At 40.4% G+C, this 18,672-nt stretch overlaps 2 protein-coding genes across 2 annotated transcripts in view; both read right to left on the bottom strand.

The window, feature by feature from the left end:
- The window catches only part of mib2 (MIB E3 ubiquitin protein ligase 2), a 141,576-nt gene that overhangs the window by 122,445 nt on the left and 459 nt on the right, over positions 1 to 18,672 (bottom strand). The window lies entirely within an intron of this gene.
- LOC143724510 (uncharacterized) lies at positions 1,223 to 7,208 on the bottom strand. The gene is made up of 2 exons (XM_077217587.1): positions 5,618 to 7,208; positions 1,223 to 4,663 (listed from the first exon to the last, which is right to left on the bottom strand). The coding sequence occupies exons 1-2, from the start codon at positions 7,196 to 7,198 to the stop codon at positions 1,223 to 1,225; spliced, it is 5,022 nt and encodes a 1,673-aa protein (XP_077073702.1). The 5' UTR covers positions 7,199 to 7,208.

Below are 18,672 nucleotides of genomic sequence, written 5' to 3'. Positions count from 1 at the left end.
TAATATATATCTGACCCGATAATATATATCTGACCCAATAATATATCTGACCCGATAGTAAATCTGACCCGATAATATATCTGACCCGATAATATATATCTGACCCGATAATATATATCTGACCCAATAATATATATCTGACCCAATAATATATCTGACCCGATAATATATCTGACCCAATAATATATCTGACCCGATAATATATCTGACCCAATAATATATCTGACCCAATAATATATCTGACCCGATAATATATCTGACCCAATAATATATCTGACCCAATAATATATCTGACCCAATAATATATCTGACCCAATAATATATCTGACCAAATAATATCTCTGACCTAATAATATCTCTGACCTAATAATATCTCTGACCCAATAATATATCTGACCCAATAATATATCTGACCCAATAATATCTGACCAAATAATATCTGACCCAATAATATATCTGACCCAATAATATCTGACCAAATAATATCTGACCAAATAATATCTCTGACCTAATAATATCTGACCCAATAATATCTGACCAAATAATATCTGACCAAATAATATCTCTGACCCGATAATATCTCTGACCCGATTATAAAGGTTTGAAATATTGAGAAGTGCAATGGCTTACACTAATAACTATCTAACATTGTTCCAAGCAGCTAGTCCCATTTGCAGTTTCCATTGTAAGCTCAGCAACACAGTTTAATAAATCCACTTGAGAAACGTTGAAATAAAAGATGAAAATCTCCGGTTTTTATTCCTTGGTTTCCGGTTTACAAAAGAAAAAGTGAGCTGATTAATACACTTATTATAATGGATAATGAAATAAGAAATTCCTAATAGAAATAGCTATAAGTTAGAAGTTATCAGGTAAGAAAACCGTTCGCTTCCACAGCTCTCAATATCTGCGACACGTAATGAAAATCAACATAATGTAATCTGAGTTGGCCTGTTCTTAAAGAGGCAGTACACTATTTTTACCAATCCTACAAGCACATAAATTATAGTATGCTTTTAACCTTTTAAGTATAATTTAACATTTTTAACCATTACATGAACTTCTAAATGAAATGATTTACCTGTTTAACATAAATTCTTATTCACATTACTATGAATTATACTTTGGCCTCTACATACCCGGCCCCTAATTGCCTTCTATCCTAGAAGCAATTACAACTTTAAATGTCTTTCTTTTGAGTAAAACTCAATAACAGTCCTTCTCATACTGCTTCCTGAAGTAAGCAGAGTTTAGTTATTGGCCTCTCAAGTTCATTCGTCTTTGTCTTGACTCGAACCTTGCGGACCACTCCATGCTCGTCCTCCATAGCCTTAACGATTCTTCCCATCAGCCATGATCCCCTGGGGGCTGATTCGTCGACAATCAAGACTACATCTCCCGGGATGAAGTTCCGTGATGGATGGTTCCATTTCTGCCTCTCCTGGAGTTGAGGCAGATATTCCTTGGTCCAACGCTTCCAGAATAGATCGCTCATATACTGGACTTGCCTCCATCTTTTACGCGCATAAGTATCATCCTTATCGAAGAGTCCTGGTGGCAAGTTGGGATTAGTCTTGAGCAGGAGTAAGTGCTGTGGGGTAAGAGCTTCCAAATCATTAATATCATTGGAAGGCATGGTAATAGGCCTACTATTCAGAATGGCTTCACATTCACAAAAGAACGTCTGAAGACCTTCCTCATCCAAGTTTTGTTCTCTCAGCGTAGAACCCATGATTTTCCTGATGGAGCGGATAATTCTCTCCCACACCCCTCCGTGGTGGGATCCGGATGGTGGATTGAATAACCATCTGATGTCACGTTGGAGCAAGCTGTTCTCGATTTGTGAAGTATTCCACTCCTTTATTGCCTTTCTGAGCTCATGATCAGCTCCAACAAAGTTGGTCCCATTATCAGATCTCATCTCCTTCACCTGACCTCTTCTTGCAATTAAGCGACGCAGAGCTTGAATAAAGGAGTCTGTTTCCAATGATGTTGCCATTTCTATGTGGACTGCACGACATGCAAGGCAGGTAAATATAACCCCATATCTTTTTACAGACGATCTTCCACGTTTAATGTGGAATGGCCCAAATAGATCCACTCCAGTTCTGGTGAAGGGTGGTTCATCTGGTACAACTCTGTTTCTTGGTAAGTTGGCCATCATTTGTGTGCCTGATGCCCCATGTTGTCTTCGACAGATAGTACACCGTGACAGCATTCTTCTGATTGACGAGGAAGAATCAATAATCCAGTACTTTTGACGTACATGAGACAAGACATGATTACGTCCACTGTGTCCCAGTCGCTCATGTGAATCCTGGAGAATCAGATCAGCCACACGATGGTTCTTAGGCAGGATAATCGGGTGCTTGGCTTCAGCTGGCATGGATGCTCGACTGAGCCTCCCTCCAACACGAAGGATTCCCTCTTCAAGTTGTGGATTCAGTCTGAAGATTCGACTACTCTTCTTGATGGAGTCCTTTCTCCGAAGAGCAGATATCTCTTCATGAAACAAACTTTGCTGACAATGGCCGATGATGTCTGTCTCAGCTTGTCGCAGATTGTCCACGGTCAGGTAAGTCTGTTTGAGATTCTTTTTGTAGCTCAACATCTCCCTGTTCACCCGTTGTTGATCACTGTACAATCCATTCATCTCCTTTCTCTTCCGTGACAGATTTACCAGGGTTCCCTTAAGTCGTATGAGCCACGCCACAGCCTTCTTGAGGTGTATCCATGAAGAATAGTATTGAATTAGTTGTTGCATTGCATCAGTGCTTTCTTCTGCTGTTATAGCATTGACAAGTATGCCTTTCTTGACCTCAGGATCTTCAGGCGCGAGCTCTTCTAGGTGATCGTGCTTGTCTGGCCATTCCCTTTCAGGTTTACTGAGGAAGACAGGCCCTTCAATCCAAACTTCATTCTTCATGAAGACACTCACCTTTTGTCCCCTAGAGGCACAATCAGCAGGATTCAACTGAGTGTTGACGTAGCTCCATTGCTGCACCTTTGATGCTTGCAAGATTATGGCAATCTTGTTCGCCACAAATGTCTTAAATCTGATGTTCTCATTTGCTAAGTACTTAAGTACGGCAGTACTGTCCGTCCAAAACCTGGAATCTGACAGTGGCAACTGTAGTTCTTTCTTCAGCATGACATCCACCTTTACAGCTAAGGCAGCCGCCGTCAGCTCCATCCGCGGGATAGTTGGTGGTTTGAGGGGGGCAACCCTTGCCTTTCCCAAAACAAATGAGCAGAGTATTTGGTTGCTACTGTTCTTCTGGACTAAGTAAGTAACAGTACCGTAGCCTGTTTCGCACGCGTCACAAAAGTGATGCAGCCGAGCTTGCATTGTTTTGCCAAACTCAGGTGGCTTAAAGCACCGATCCACTCCAAAGTCAGTGAGCTGTTGAAGTTCTTCAGTCCACTCTGTCCATTGTTGTGCGAAGTGTTCTGGCACAGTTTCATCCCAGCCTGTTCTTTGTCTACACAATTCTTGTAAGATGTTTCTAGCAGGCAATATGACTGGCGATAACATTCCCAGTGGGTCGTAAACTGAACTCATAATAGACAGGATACCTCTCCTGGTGAGAGGCTTCTGCTCTATGTGTACATGGAACTTGAACTGATCTGACCGGATACACCACTGTACTCCTAAAGCTCTCTTGATGGCGAGTGAATCCTGGTCAAGATCGAAATCTTTGACTTCTGTTGCCCGGTCCTCAAGTGGAATGCTTAACAACACATTTCGATTGTTCGTTGTCCATTTCGTCAGTCTAAAACCTCCTGTTTGACAGATGGCCTTCAAGTCTTGGAATAGTCTGACTGCTTCTTGTTCAGTGGCAACTGATCTCAAACAATCGTCTACGTAAAAATTATTTAAGATTGTATCCACTACTGCTGCATCAAACATGTTCTTATTGTCCTCGGCACACCTTCTCAACGCATAACTCGCGCAACTTGGTGAGGAGGTGGCTCCAAACAAGTGTACCTCCATTCTGTACTCTTGCAGCTCTTTTGAGGTGTCGCCGTCCGGCCACCACAAAAACCTGAGGAGGTCAGCATCTTCTGGTGGGACTTTGACCTGGTGGAACATCGATTCCACATCCGCCATGACTGCGACTCGCTCTTGACGGAATCTAGTCAAGACACCAACCAGACTGCTAGTCAAGTCAGGCCCTTGCAGTAATTGTTCATTGAGTGTGGTTCCTTGATATGAAGCGCCACAGTCGAATACCACTCGCATTTTATGCTTCTTAGGGTGGTAGACACCGTGATGCGGAATAAACCACACCTTTCCGTCACTCCTTTTTAGTTCTTCATCTGGGACCTTTACAGCGTAGCCCTTCTTTATCACCTCATTCATGAAGCTGACATAGTCCTCTTTGAACGTCTGATTTTTCTGAAGCTTCTTTTTCATGTTGAGCGCTCGTTGCTCTATCATTGCTCTGTTGTTTGGCATTTTCACATCCTTGTTCTTCAACGGCAGACCAACAGAGTAGTGGCCGTTGACCAGCTTTGCCGATTTAGAGACTCTGTCCATAAACAGTTGGTCTTCTTTAGACATTTCTAACTGCTCTCCTTGAGCGTTCTCAGGAAAATCATACTTGAATTGCTGAGTCCACAAGTCCTCGAGTCGAGCCACTGAGATCCGATTCATCTGGACCTGCGGGTATCCATTCTTTGTCCAGCTTCTGCTGTTCTCACGCAACGGTCCGTTTACTGTCCATCCCAAAGCTGTGCGTACTGCATACGGTCCATCCTTGACACTGTGGATTACCTCTTCTGGCTCCAAAGCCTTTGCCACATCGGTCCCAATCAGAAGACCGATATCCGCGTTGATCGATGGAATTCGTACACTTCGTAGATGTGGCCACCTATCCACATCTTCTTGTGTTGGAATGTTCTCTTTACTTGCGGGGATAACCTTTTGTGCGAAAACACCTGTAAGCTCGATAAAGTCATCACCTTCTAGGCTACTCACTTCTAGGTCTGATACAGCTTTGCATGAGACTGTCTTTTGATCTCCCATAGTAGTGAGTAGGATGTTCACATTTTTTCCTTGCAGATGAAGGTCGTTTGCCAGCTTGTTAGTGCAGAAGGAAGCGTTACTTCCTGGATCCATGAATGCATAACAAGTCAGTACCTTGTTGCCTTTCTTTGCCTTTACTCTCACAGGAACAATGGCGAGGACACTACCTGTACCCCCGACCCCTGTCTGAGAGCATGCTTCCCCTGCATCCACAAATCCACTGACAACGGTTTGCTCTTCCTTTGGAAACCCCTCTTTCTGCTCTTCATGTGAAGCCTCTTCCTTTGATAAGTCTTTAAATTTCTGCTTTATGTGTAAGAGCGTAGGGTGTGTCGCTGAACATATCTGACAGCTCTTCTTCTCTTCACAGGCATTACTCATGTGTCCTCCTATAAAACAACTGAAACAAAGTCCTTTGCTCTTAAGGAATTCAAGCTTTTCTTTGTGCAGCTTTCTTTGGAGTTTCTTGCACTGTTCCATGGTATGATCTCCCTGACAGAAGATACAAGGTTTCTTGAAGGCTTTGTCCATGCTTGTTCCCTTCTCATGAGCTTTCTTGTTTCCAGCACCAGCAAAATCTTTCTCAACTTTCTGTTCTTTTACTTCAGTGGCTAGCGTTGTGATGTTTTTCTTTCCACTTGACCTTTCAGTCTGGCGCTTTGTTTGTCCTGAGATTTCACCAAACACAGGGTGTGCTGCCATTTCAGCCTGTGTGTTGACAAATGACACTACGTCTTTGAACTTTGTCCGCCGATCTTGTTTTTTCTGAATGTCTATGGCGACACTCCTGAATCTCTCTCTCAGCCTGTATGGGAGCTTTGAGATGATCGTGCGCATGTTAGCGGCATTTTCCATCTCTTCTAAGTACTCCAGATCCGACATTGCATTATTGCAGTTTGTCATAAAGAGGGCGTATGCTTCAAGTGCCTTGGTGTCATCTGCTTTAATGACAGGCCAGTTTAAAGCCTTATCAAGGTATGCCATGGATATCTTATATTTATCACCAAAGCGTTCCTTTAGCAGTCTCTTGGCTTCAAGGTATCCCTGATCTGGATCCATATGAAAACAGCTACGCACTAAGTCATTAGGCTGCCCGTTTGTATGCTGTTCTAGATAGTAAAGCCGATCTTTGCTGTTTTCAGTCTTGCTTTCTATGCGGTGCTCAAAGGCTCTCATGAAGAGACGATATTCTAATGGATCTCCCTTGAAAACTGGAATGTTCGGTGATGGCAATGTAGATAGCCTTTGCTGTTTTATTAAGCTTTCAGTGATGTCATTTTGCCGTTGCATGACAGTAACCAAATTAACTGAAGTGACAGAAGCTTGCATAGCATCTGCACCTCTTTCACTAGTGTGGCAATGCAAAGTTCCACAGCTAGCTACGCTTCTCTTACTTTGGCTGACATCACGTTTCCTTGGCGCAGACATCAATATTTCCACCTTACTGCCTTTGGTTCTACTTGACACATCTGAACCTTCATATTTTCTTAACACGGCTAATCGTGCATCAGTTGCAGCGAGCTCTGATTGCAGCTCCAACTGTTCTTTTTCAACTTTGAGCTGTAGTTCCTGCTCTTCCAAAGTCTGTCTTTTTCTCAATGTAGCTGACTTGGCTAACAAAGCAGCTCTCTCTAATTCAACCTTTAAGCGTTCAGCACGAGCAGACGATGTTGTAGAAGTAGCAGAAACAGACTTAGATTTTCTAGACTTACTGGCTGTGAATGACACACTATCTTCAGGATGTATCTGCTCACTAACCTTGTTAGCCTCTTCTCTGCGTAGTATTGCATTCTGTATCCATGCATTCACTTCTTGCACAAATTCTCTGTGCTCGTTATTTCTTGGCTCAAACCAATCACTTTGATCTGTGTTCAAATTCTCTACGCATTCAATCTGGCAGAATAAGTCTTTAACGTCAGCATTTATTTTTCTGAATTCCTTTATTAGTGTTTCATACTTGGCCAACAATTCGTTTGCAATGATTTCCACATTTGCATCATCATCCATTAAAGCATGCAATTCGTTCTTTTTCACAGTAAGTTTTCCTAGTATAGCTCTTCTGGAACTTATTTTTGTTTGCAGACTATATTCCAATGCTTTAAGTGTCGGTTTAACCACTCGTTTTTCTTCGGTTAGGCTTACCGTGTCTTCTGTGCCTGTCTCCGTCATGATTGCTTTGATAGTCGATCCGTTTTTTTTAACAGTTTCCACTTGCAACAGTCACGCAGCAACAACAATGCTCGTTGAGGGCGTTATCAATCCCCTTAGCACTCACCAGCCACTAGCACAGTGCATGATCACTCGTTGAACCTTCATTCATGTTCCCACTTTCCGCAAACCTCTCCAAAGGCTCGTTGTCCAATGTCAAGCAGGTTTTCTTACTAATATAAAGGTTTGAAATATTGAGAAGTGCAATGGCTTACACTAATAACTATCTAACATTGTTCCAAGCAGCTAGTCCCATTTGCAGTTTCCATTGTAAGCTCAGCAACACAGTTTAATAAATCCACTTGAGAAACGTTGAAATAAAAGATGAAAATCTCCGGTTTTTATTCCTTGGTTTCCGGTTTACAAAAGAAAAAGTGAGCTGATTAATACACTTATTATAATGGATAATGAAATAAGAAATTCCTAATAGAAATAGCTATAAGTTAGAAGTTATCAGGTAAGAAAACCGTTCGCTTCCACAGCTCTCAATATCTGCGACACGTAATGAAAATCAACATAATGTAATCTGAGTTGGCCTGTTCTTAAAGAGGCAGTACACTATTTTTACCAATCCTACAAGCACATAAATTATAGTATGCTTTTAACCTTTTAAGTATAATTTAACATTTTTAACCATTACATGAACTTCTAAATGAAATGATTTACCTGTTTAACATAAATTCTTATTCACATTACTATGAATTATACTTTGGCCTCTACACCGATAATATCTGACCCGATAATATCTCTGACCCGATAATATCTCTGACCTGATAATATCTGACCCGATAATATATCTGACCCGATAATATATATCTGACCCGATAATATATCTGACCCAATATTATATCTGACCCGATAATATATATCTGACCCGATAATATATATCTGACCCAATAATATATATCTGACCCAATAATATACATCTGACCCGATAATATATCTGATCCGATAATATATCTGACCCAATAATATATATCTGACCCAATAATATATATCTGACCCGATAATATCTGACCAAATAATATCTCTGTCCTAATAATATCTGACCCAATAATAATATATCTGACCCAATAATATATATCTGACCCAATAATATATATCTGACCCAATAATATATCTGACCCAATAATATATATCTGACCAAATAATATATCTGACCTAATAATATCTCTGACCTAATAATATCTCTGACCTAATAATATCTCTGACCTAATAATATCTCTGACCTTATAATATCTGACCCAATAATATATCTGACCCAATGATATATATGACCCAATAATATATCTGACCCAATAATATATCTGACCCAATAATATATCTGACCTAATAATATCTGACCAAATCATATATCTGACCCAATCATATATCTGACCCAATAATATCTGACCCAATAATATCTCTGACCTAATAATATCTGACCCAATAATATATCTGACCCGATAATATATCTGACCTAATAATATCTGACCAAATAATATATCTGACCCAATAATATATCTGACCAAATAATATCTCTGACCAAATAATATCTCTGACCTAATAATATTTGACCCAATAATATATCTGACCAAATAATATCTGACCCGATAATATCTGACCCAATAATATCTCTGACCCAATATCTGACCCGATAATATATCTGAACGGTAATATATCTGACCCGGTAATATCTCTGACCCAATAATATATCCGACCCGGTAATATCTCTGACCCAATAATATATCTGACCCAATAATATATATCTGACCCAATAATATATATCTGACCCAATAATAATATATCTGACCCAATAATATATATCTGACCCAATAATATATCTGACCCAATAATATATCTCTGACCCAATAATATATCTGACCCGATAATATATCTCTGACCCGATAATATATCTCTGACCCGATAATATATCTCTGACCCGATAATATATATCTGACCCGATAATATATATCTGACCCGATAATATATATCTGACCCAATAATATATCTGACCCAATAATATATCTCTGACCCAATAATATATCTCTGACCCAATAATATATCTGACCCAATAATATATATTTGACCCAATAATATATATCTGACCCGATAATATATATCTGACCCAATAATATATCTGACCCAATAATATATCTCTGACCCGATAATATATCTCTGACCCGATAATATATATCTGACCCGATAATATATATCTGACCCAATAATATATATCTGACCCAATAATATATCTCTGACCCAATAATATATCTGACCCGATAATATATATCTGACCAAATAATATATCTGACCCAATAATATATCTCTGACCCGATAATATATCTGACCCGATAATATATATCTGACCCAATAATATATATCTGACCCAATAATATATATCTGACCCGATAATATATCTGACCCAATAATATATATCTGACCCAATAATATATCTCTGACCCAATAATATATCTGACCCAATAATATATATCTGACCCGATAATATATCTGACCCGATAATATATATCTGATCCGATAATATATCTGACCCAATAATATATCTGACCCGATAATATATATCTGACCCGATAATATATCTGACCCAATAATATATATCTGACCCAATAATATATCTGACCCAATAATATATATCTGACCCGATAATATATATCTGACCCGATAATATATATCTGACCCGATAATATATCTCTGACCCGATAATATATCTCTGACCCAATAATATATCTGACCCAATAATATATCTCTGACCCGATAATATATATCTGACCCGATAATATATATCTGACCCAATAATATATCTGACCCAATAATATATATCTGACCCAATAATATATATCTGACCCAATAATATATATCTGACCCAATAATATATCTGACCCAATAATATATCTGACCCGATAATATATATCTGACCCGATAATATATATCTGACCCGATAATATATATCTGACCCGATAATATATCTCTGACCCAATAATATATCTGACCCAATAATATATCTCTGACCCGATAATATATATCTGACCCGATAATATATATCTGACCCAATAATATATCTGACCCAATAATATATCTGACCCGATAATATATATCTGACCCAATAATATATCTGACCCAATAATATATCTGACCCAATAATATATCTGACCCGATAATATCTTCTACATCAACAGTAATCTCTCCTGAACATAAATCTGATGGACTACTACAGAACGTCATCGGCTGTGTGATAAATCATCTTTTAATCGTGATTATGATTTCTGCTTCTCATCGCCTGCGATATTTGGTTATTTATGTACAGTACCGTTCAGAAGTCTGGTGTCGGTAAGATTTTTAATGTTTTTAAAAGAAGTCTCTTCTGCTCACCAAGGCTGCATTTATTATATTAAAAATACAAAACAAACCCAGTAATACTGTGAAATATTATTCTAATGTAAATCAGCTGTTTTCTATGTGAATATATAGTAAAGTGTAATTTATTCCTGTGATCAAAGCTGAATTTTCAGCATCATTACTCCAGTCTTCAGTGTCACATGATCCTTCAGAAATCACTATAATATGATGATCTGATGCTCAAGAAACATTTATGATTATTATCAGTGTTGTGCCGCTTTATATTTTTGTGCAAACCGTGATTCATTTTTTTCAGGATTCTTTGAAAGTTCAAGAGAAAAGCATTTAAGTAAAAAATATATATATTGCATTATTATAAATGTCTTTACTGTCACTTTTGATCAATTTAATGCATCCTTTCTGAAGAAAAGTATTAATTACTTTAAAAAAAAATTGGTATTGACCCCAAACTTTTGAACGGTAGTGTATATTACTGTAATAAATCCAAACATGAATCTCGCCTATGTCGTTTGCAATTGTGCTTGCTAAATAAAAGCAGTGTGCCACAACACAGTTTAACCAGTAAACATAATGTGGACTTACTGAAGTAAATATAGTGAATGTCACTGGTTCTGTTGCTCCAGCTTTCATAATGTAAAGAGTCTGATCATTTATATGATGAAATAAAATAAACCATGTGGATTCTTGATGTTCTTTAGAAAATGTGAAAGTGCAATGATTCTAAAATGGTGATTAATAAAAGTGATTCAAATTTCTGAGCAAAATGAATCATGATTATCAGTTTATCCGCCTTGTTGAGCATAAACAAATAAACAACAAACATAAATGCTGATACACACACAGCCTGGCTCTTCTTGAGGAACACATCAGATTATTGCAGATAAATACAGTTTTTAAAAACATACGGTGAAGAAAAACACTGAACTAAACATTTAAAATGCATATTTAACTAAATAATTTGGAATCTAAAATTGCTAGACAATCAAAGCCATATGTGTAACTAAGATGTGTCCAAATTTGAAGTTGATATCACAAAAACTGAGCCGCTAAAAGGTTTTAAAGTGTTTCAGCTTTCGAATGGCACTTCATTTACCATGATTATTAATAATATATATTTATATATTTGTGATGGGGAAAAGTTATCAGGTTAATCATCGAGGTTTGAATGACGTGGAGTTACAGGACAGGTTTTATTTTTGGGTGAACTATTTCTTTTGTGTGTGTGTGTGTGTGTTGATAAGCAGGAATGCTGAGTGACAGCTCGTCACACACACACACACACACACACACAACATTCACTGAACTACAGAAAAAAAAAAAAAAAAAAAAAGTGTTCACATCGTTAACAGAACACACATCACACATGAAATACAAAACATGCTTATAAATGTTTCATTTAAAATTCATTTAAAATGTTCGTTTAAAATTCCAACGCGTTAGCTAAACTAGGGCTGTGTTTACATCACATGAGCTAGCATACACGCATCGTTGGAGGAATTAACTCGCTAATCACGGTTTCCAAAAACCTTAGTAACTTCGTTGCACATCCGTCATTCAAACCAGACTGTGTGTTCATGAGATCCTCCAGATACTGGAGTAACTTCTGCTAATTATTCGGTTCCAGGTCGATGTAAATGTAAATATACAGAGGAAGATAACAAAACTGGCATCTGAGGAATGCTAACTTGACTATTTTCGTTCCCCTTTGATAGAGAGAACGATCTACGCAAGTCCACACGTCACAGCAACAAGAAACTGAGCTGTCAACAACACGTCGAGCTAGTTTAACAGTTTACTCACACAACTAGCCACGGGAAACACAGAATCACTGAACTATAATGGCAACAACAGAACTTGCGACTATAATTGGCTAGCAACGCTTTTGCAAATATTTAAAAATATATATTTGTTTAATAAATATATGCATTTAGGGGAATTCTTCCCTAAAATCACTGAAAGAATCACTAATGATTTTGTGCGTTTCCATCCCCGTCGTCGAAGCAGTCACTAACACTACGACTAAACCATGTCAACACAGCCAATCAGAAGAGCGTGTGGGCGGAGTCTCTGCTAGCAAACTGCACTCGCCCCCAAATCAATCAGATATCACAGCCAATCAGAAGAGTGTGTGGGCTAGGGGTGGGGGAAAAAATCGATTCTTAGATGCATCGCGATGCGGACGTGGACGATTCTGAATCGATTCACAAATGTCAAAAATCGATTTTCAAAAAAAAAAAAATTTTTTTTTTAGATATGTAGCCTATTTATAATGACGTAATATTGACGGAACGCAAAAGACGGAACTCTGAAGCGCGGAAGTGCAGTGCCCGGACCGTCTGTCTGTGGCGTGCGCACATAACAGAGACGCGATGGCTGAGCGCGAAATCCAAACACCCTCCTCGTTAAAAGCTGACGTGTGGAAATATTTTGGCTTCTATGAAGTTGAAGGGGGAAAGGAGCTGGACAAGAGCCACACTAGTTGTAAGCTTTGTAGAATAAAACTAAAATATTTCGGCAACACGACAAATATGAGAAGCCATATGACACGTTTCCACCCAGAGGAGGAAAAACACTCGGCTGTACCAGAGCCGTGTCTCTCTATGGCTCTGGGCTGTACCGGTGTTCAGACGATTTCTGCTGCCTTGTCGAAAAATGCCACCCAAATGCGAATCGATCACAGATAATGTTGATTCATTCTCTATTGTTTCCATAATGGTATAAATCTCACAATATTATGACATTGTTATTTCATTTTAATCAGGGTAAGTGTATGGGGGGCATATTTTGATATTTTAAATGAACTAGCAATTATCACATTTGATATAGCAAGTAAAAATGATATTATTATATGAAATAAAATTATAATAAAATTCGAAGTTAAGAGTACAGTATAATGTACTGTTTTTATTTTTAAAACGGTGTGAAAAGTAAAAATTATCATCAAATATTCATCTTTGACCTGTCAAAGTTTCCTACAAGTCTCCACAGCAAGGATGCATAGATTTATGGGCGTGGTAAGCAGAAGAAAAATGAGTGTGCACATAACCAGTAAGTAGCACATCTCGATGGGTAGCATGAATCGTCAGAACACCTGTTGTTGTTATATTATTAATTTACTACAAGTATGCTCATGCTGCTAGTTCAAGCACACATTTATTTTCCTGTTGGTTCTTTGCAATGTTAATAAAATATATTGTACGTTAATTCTTTATGGGTCATTACTTTGTACTTTTAAAGCAAAGTATTTATATTCACACACACACACACACACACACACACACACACACACAAAAGATGCAGATAATCGATAATCGCTTTTGAATCGAATCGCAGGCCTCTGAATCGTAATCGAATCGTGAGGTGCCTAGAGATTCCCACCCCTAGTGTGGGCGGAGCCTCTGCTAGCACACTGCACTCGCCACCAAATCAATCAGATATCACAGCCAATCAGAAGAGTGTGTGGGCGGAGTCTCTGCTAGCAAACTGCACTCGCCACCAAATCAATCAGATATCACAGCCAATCAGAAGAGCGTGTGGGCGGAGTCTCTGCTAGCACACAGCACTCGCCACCAAATCAATCAGATATCACAGCCAATCAGAAGAGCGTGTGGGCGGAGTCTCTGCTAGCACACAGCACTCGCCACCAAATCAATCAGATATCACAGCCAATCAGAAGAGTGTGTGGGCGGAGTCTCTGCTAGCAAACTGCACTCGCCACCAAATCAATCAGATATCACAGCCAATCAGAAGAGCGTGTGGGCGGAGTCTCTGCTAGCACACTGCACTCGCCACCAAATCAATCAGATATCACAGCCAATCAGAAGAGTGTGTGGGCGGAGTCTCTGCTAGCAAACTGCACTCGCCACCAAATCAATCAGATATCACAGCCAATCAGAAGAGCGTGTGGGCGGAGTCTCTGCTAGCACACAGCACTCGCCACCAAATCAATCAGATATCACAGCCAATCAGAAGAGCGTGTGGGCGGAGTCTCTGCTAGCACACAGCACTCGCCACCAAATCAATCAGATATCACAGCCAATCAGAAGAGCATGTGGGCGGAGGCTCTGCTAGCACACTGCACTAGCCACCAAATCAATCAGATATCACAGCCAATCAGAAGAGCGTGTGGGCGGAGTCTCTGCTAGCACACTGCAATAACCACCACATCAATCAGATATCACAGCCAATCAGAAGAGCGTGTGGGCGGAGTCTCTGCTAGCACACTGCACTCGCAACCAAATCAATCAGATATCACAGCCAATCAGAAGAGCGTGTGGGCGGAGTCTCTGCTAGCACAATGCACTCGCAACCAAATCAATCAGATATCACAGCCAATCAGAAGAGCGTGTGGGCGGAGCCTCTGCTAGCACAATGCACTCGCAACCAAATCAATCAGTTATCACAGCCAATCAGAAGAGCGTGAGGGCGGAGTGTCTGCTAGCACACTGCACTCGCCACCAAATCAATCAGATATCACAGCCAATCAGAAGAGCGTGCGGGCGGAGTCTTTGCTAGCACACTGCACTCGCCACCAAATCAATCAGATATCACAGCCAATCAGAAGAGCTTGTGGGCGGAGTCTCTGCTAGCACAATGCACTCGCAACCAAATCAATCAGAAATCACAGCCAATCAGAAGAGCGTGTGGGCGGAGTCTCTGCTAGCGCACTGCACTCGCAACCAAATCAATCAGATATCACAGCCAATCAGAAGAGCGTGTGGGCGGAGTCTCTGCTAGCACACTGCACTAGCAACCAAATCAATCAGATATCACAGCCAATCAGAAGAGCGTGTGGGCGGAGTCTCTGCTAGCACAATGCACTCGCAACCAAATCAATCAGATATCACAGCCAATCAGAAGAGCGTGTGGGCGGAGCCTCTGCTAGCACAATGCACTCGCAACCAAATCAATCAGATATCACAGCCAATCAGAAGAGCGTGAGGGCGGAGTGTCTGCTAGCACACTGCACTCGCCACCAAATCAATCAGATATCACAGCCAATCAGAAGAGCGTGCGGGCAGAGTCTTTGCTAGCACACTGCACTCGCCACCAAATCGATCAGATATCACAGCCAATCAGAAGAGCGTGTGGGCGGAGTCTCTGCTAGCACACTGCACTCGCCACCAAATCAATCAGATATCACAGCCAATCAGAAGAGCGTGTGGGCGGAGTCTCTGCTAGCAAACTGCACTCGCAACCAAATCAATCAGATATCACAGCCAATCAGAAGAGCGTGTGGGCGGAGTCTCTGCTAGCACACAGCACTCGCCACCAAATCAATCAGATATCACAGCCAATCAGAAGAGCATGTGGGCGGAGGCTCTGCTAGCACACTGCACTAGCCACCAAATCAATCAGATATCACAGCCAATCAGAAGAGCGTGTGGGCGGAGTCTCTGCTAGCACACTGCAATAACCACCACATCAATCAGATATCACAGCCAATCAGAAGAGCGTGTGGGCGGAGTCTCTGCTAGCACACTGCACTCGCAACCAAATCAATCAGATATCACAGCCAATCAGAAGAGCGTGTGGGCGGAGTCTCTGCTAGCACAATGCACTCGCAACCAAATCAATCAGATATCACAGCCAATCAGAAGAGCGTGTGGGCGGAGCCTCTGCTAGCACAATGCACTCGCAACCAAATCAATCAGTTATCACAGCCAATCAGAAGAGCGTGAGGGCGGAGTGTCTGCTAGCACACTGCACTCGCCACCAAATCAATCAGATATCACAGCCAATCAGAAGAGCTTGTGGGCGGAGTCTCTGCTAGCACAATGCACTCGCAACCAAATCAATCAGAAATCACAGCCAATCAGAAGAGCGTGTGGGCGGAGTCTCTGCTAGCGCACTGCACTCGCAACCAAATCAATCAGATATCACAGCCAATCAGAAGAGCGTGTGGGCGGAGTCTCTGCTAGCACACTGCACTCGCAACCAAATCAATCAGATATCACAGCCAATCAGAAGAGCGTGCGGGCGGAGTCTTTGCTAGCACACTGCACTCGCAACCAAATCAATCAGTTATCACAGCCAATCAGAAGAGCGTGTGGGCGGAGTCTCTGCTAGCACACTGCACTCGCAACCAAATCAATCAGTTATCACAGCCAATCAGAAGAGCGTGCGGGCGGAGTCTTTGCTAGCACACTGCACTCGCAACCAAATCAATCAGATATCACAGCCAATCAGAAGAGCGTGTGGGCGGAGTCTCTGCTAGCACACTGCACTCGCAACCAAATCAATCAGATATCACAGCCAATCAGAAGAGCGTGTGGGCGGAGTCTCTGCTAGCACAATGCACTCGCAACCAAATCAATCAGATATCACAGCCAATCAGAAGAGCGTGTGGGCGGAGCCTCTGCTAGCACAATGCACTCGCAACCAAATCAATCAGATATCACAGCCAATCAGAAGAGCGTGAGGGCGGAGTGTCTGCTAGCACACTGCACTCGCCACCAAATCAATCAGATATCACAGCCAATCAGAAGAGCGTGCGGGCAGAGTCTTTGCTAGCACACTGCACTCGCCACCAAATCGATCAGATATCACAGCCAATCAGAAGAGCGTGTGGGCGGAGTCTCTGCTAGCACACTGCACTCGCCACCAAATCAATCAGATATCACAGCCAATCAGAAGAGCGTGTGGGCGGAGTCTCTGCTAGCACAATGCACTCGCAACCAAATCAATCAGAAATCACAGCCAATCAGAAGAGCGTGCGGGCGGAGTCTCTCTGCAAGCCCACTAGAAAACCAAATAAGCTACATAAGTACACAATTATTAAAAATGAGACAATCTTAATTATATTCATTGTTCACTTCTCATATATTACTATCATTGATAAGAATGAGGGGAGCACATAATAAAACCAATGTTCATTCAACAGCTGATCTGAAGAATGATGAATTCTCACTGCATCATCATGGGTGACCCACAGCTGTACTACTGTGGTGAAATACACAAGCTTTTGAAATATATATCCACGGATGCAGGACAGAAATGAAAGGTCTAAAACTACAACGAAACAAAACACTAAGCAAAGGACTGAATCTGCATTTACATCGGCACATAATATATGTCTCTGCTTGGTCAACTTCTATGTTAGCTGAGCAATAAAAACCTTCCTCCTGTCCTGACCTTTAAACAAAACTGCTCCTTTTAATGAACGCTTTCCAGAAATCTAAACCAAACATGTTTTCGACATGCACTCTTAAATACAAAGGTTCAAAGGTCACAGTGATGCCATAGAGATGATCAGTTCTTAAAAGAACCAATTTTATCTTTGTGTGCAGAACATTTTAATAATCTAAAGAATCTTTTGTGCAATGGAAAGATTGCAAAACCATCAAAGCCAATGATGAACTTATGTAATACCAAGGTATTCTTCGCCCACTCTCAGGAATCTATTTCAGTACTTTATGCATCTCAGAAACATGCAGTTACAGTACCATGTAATCATCATCTGACGCCATTACTGTACCGTAGTATTATCATAGTGCTTCTAAAACCGATTCCCAAACAAAACACAACCAAAAATACAATGATTCGTCATTCCAATGAAGGAAACACAAATAAGCATCAGTTTTAGGACACAGGCTAGTGCCATTTTGTGCAAAACACATAAAAGGGACATGAACCATGGTATTGCTTGAGATAACATGTGATTACAATGATATATTCTCGATAAACACGTGGAATGTGTAAAATCATCATGTTTACCATCACTATGCCATGATACACCACTCTAAAAAATGCTGAGTTGCTTCATCCCATGTTTGAGTCAAATATGGACAAACCCATAACAGTTCAACATATAAACCAACGGTTGGGTTTAAAAATACACATTTGACCCAAACATGGGATGAAGCAACCCAACATTTTATAGTGATACTTTTCCATAAGGGAACCATCAATGTGCGCTGCACAAATAAACAAAGCACAATATAAATATTACACTAAACACCAAACATGACAGTAAATGTATACAAATGTAAAAAAATATATAAATATGTGTTTATTAGCAAGATCGAGTGATTGCTCTTGTAAAACCTGGTCATTTACTAATAGCATTTATTGTTTGTTGA

Source organism: Siphateles boraxobius, unplaced genomic scaffold (assembly GCF_051911475.1).
Source record: "Siphateles boraxobius isolate OS27281-9 unplaced genomic scaffold, OSU_SipBor_1 75, whole genome shotgun sequence".
NCBI classification, from domain to species: domain Eukaryota; kingdom Metazoa; phylum Chordata; class Actinopteri; order Cypriniformes; family Leuciscidae; genus Siphateles; species Siphateles boraxobius.
This window is presented reverse-complemented; position numbering and strand designations above follow the sequence as displayed.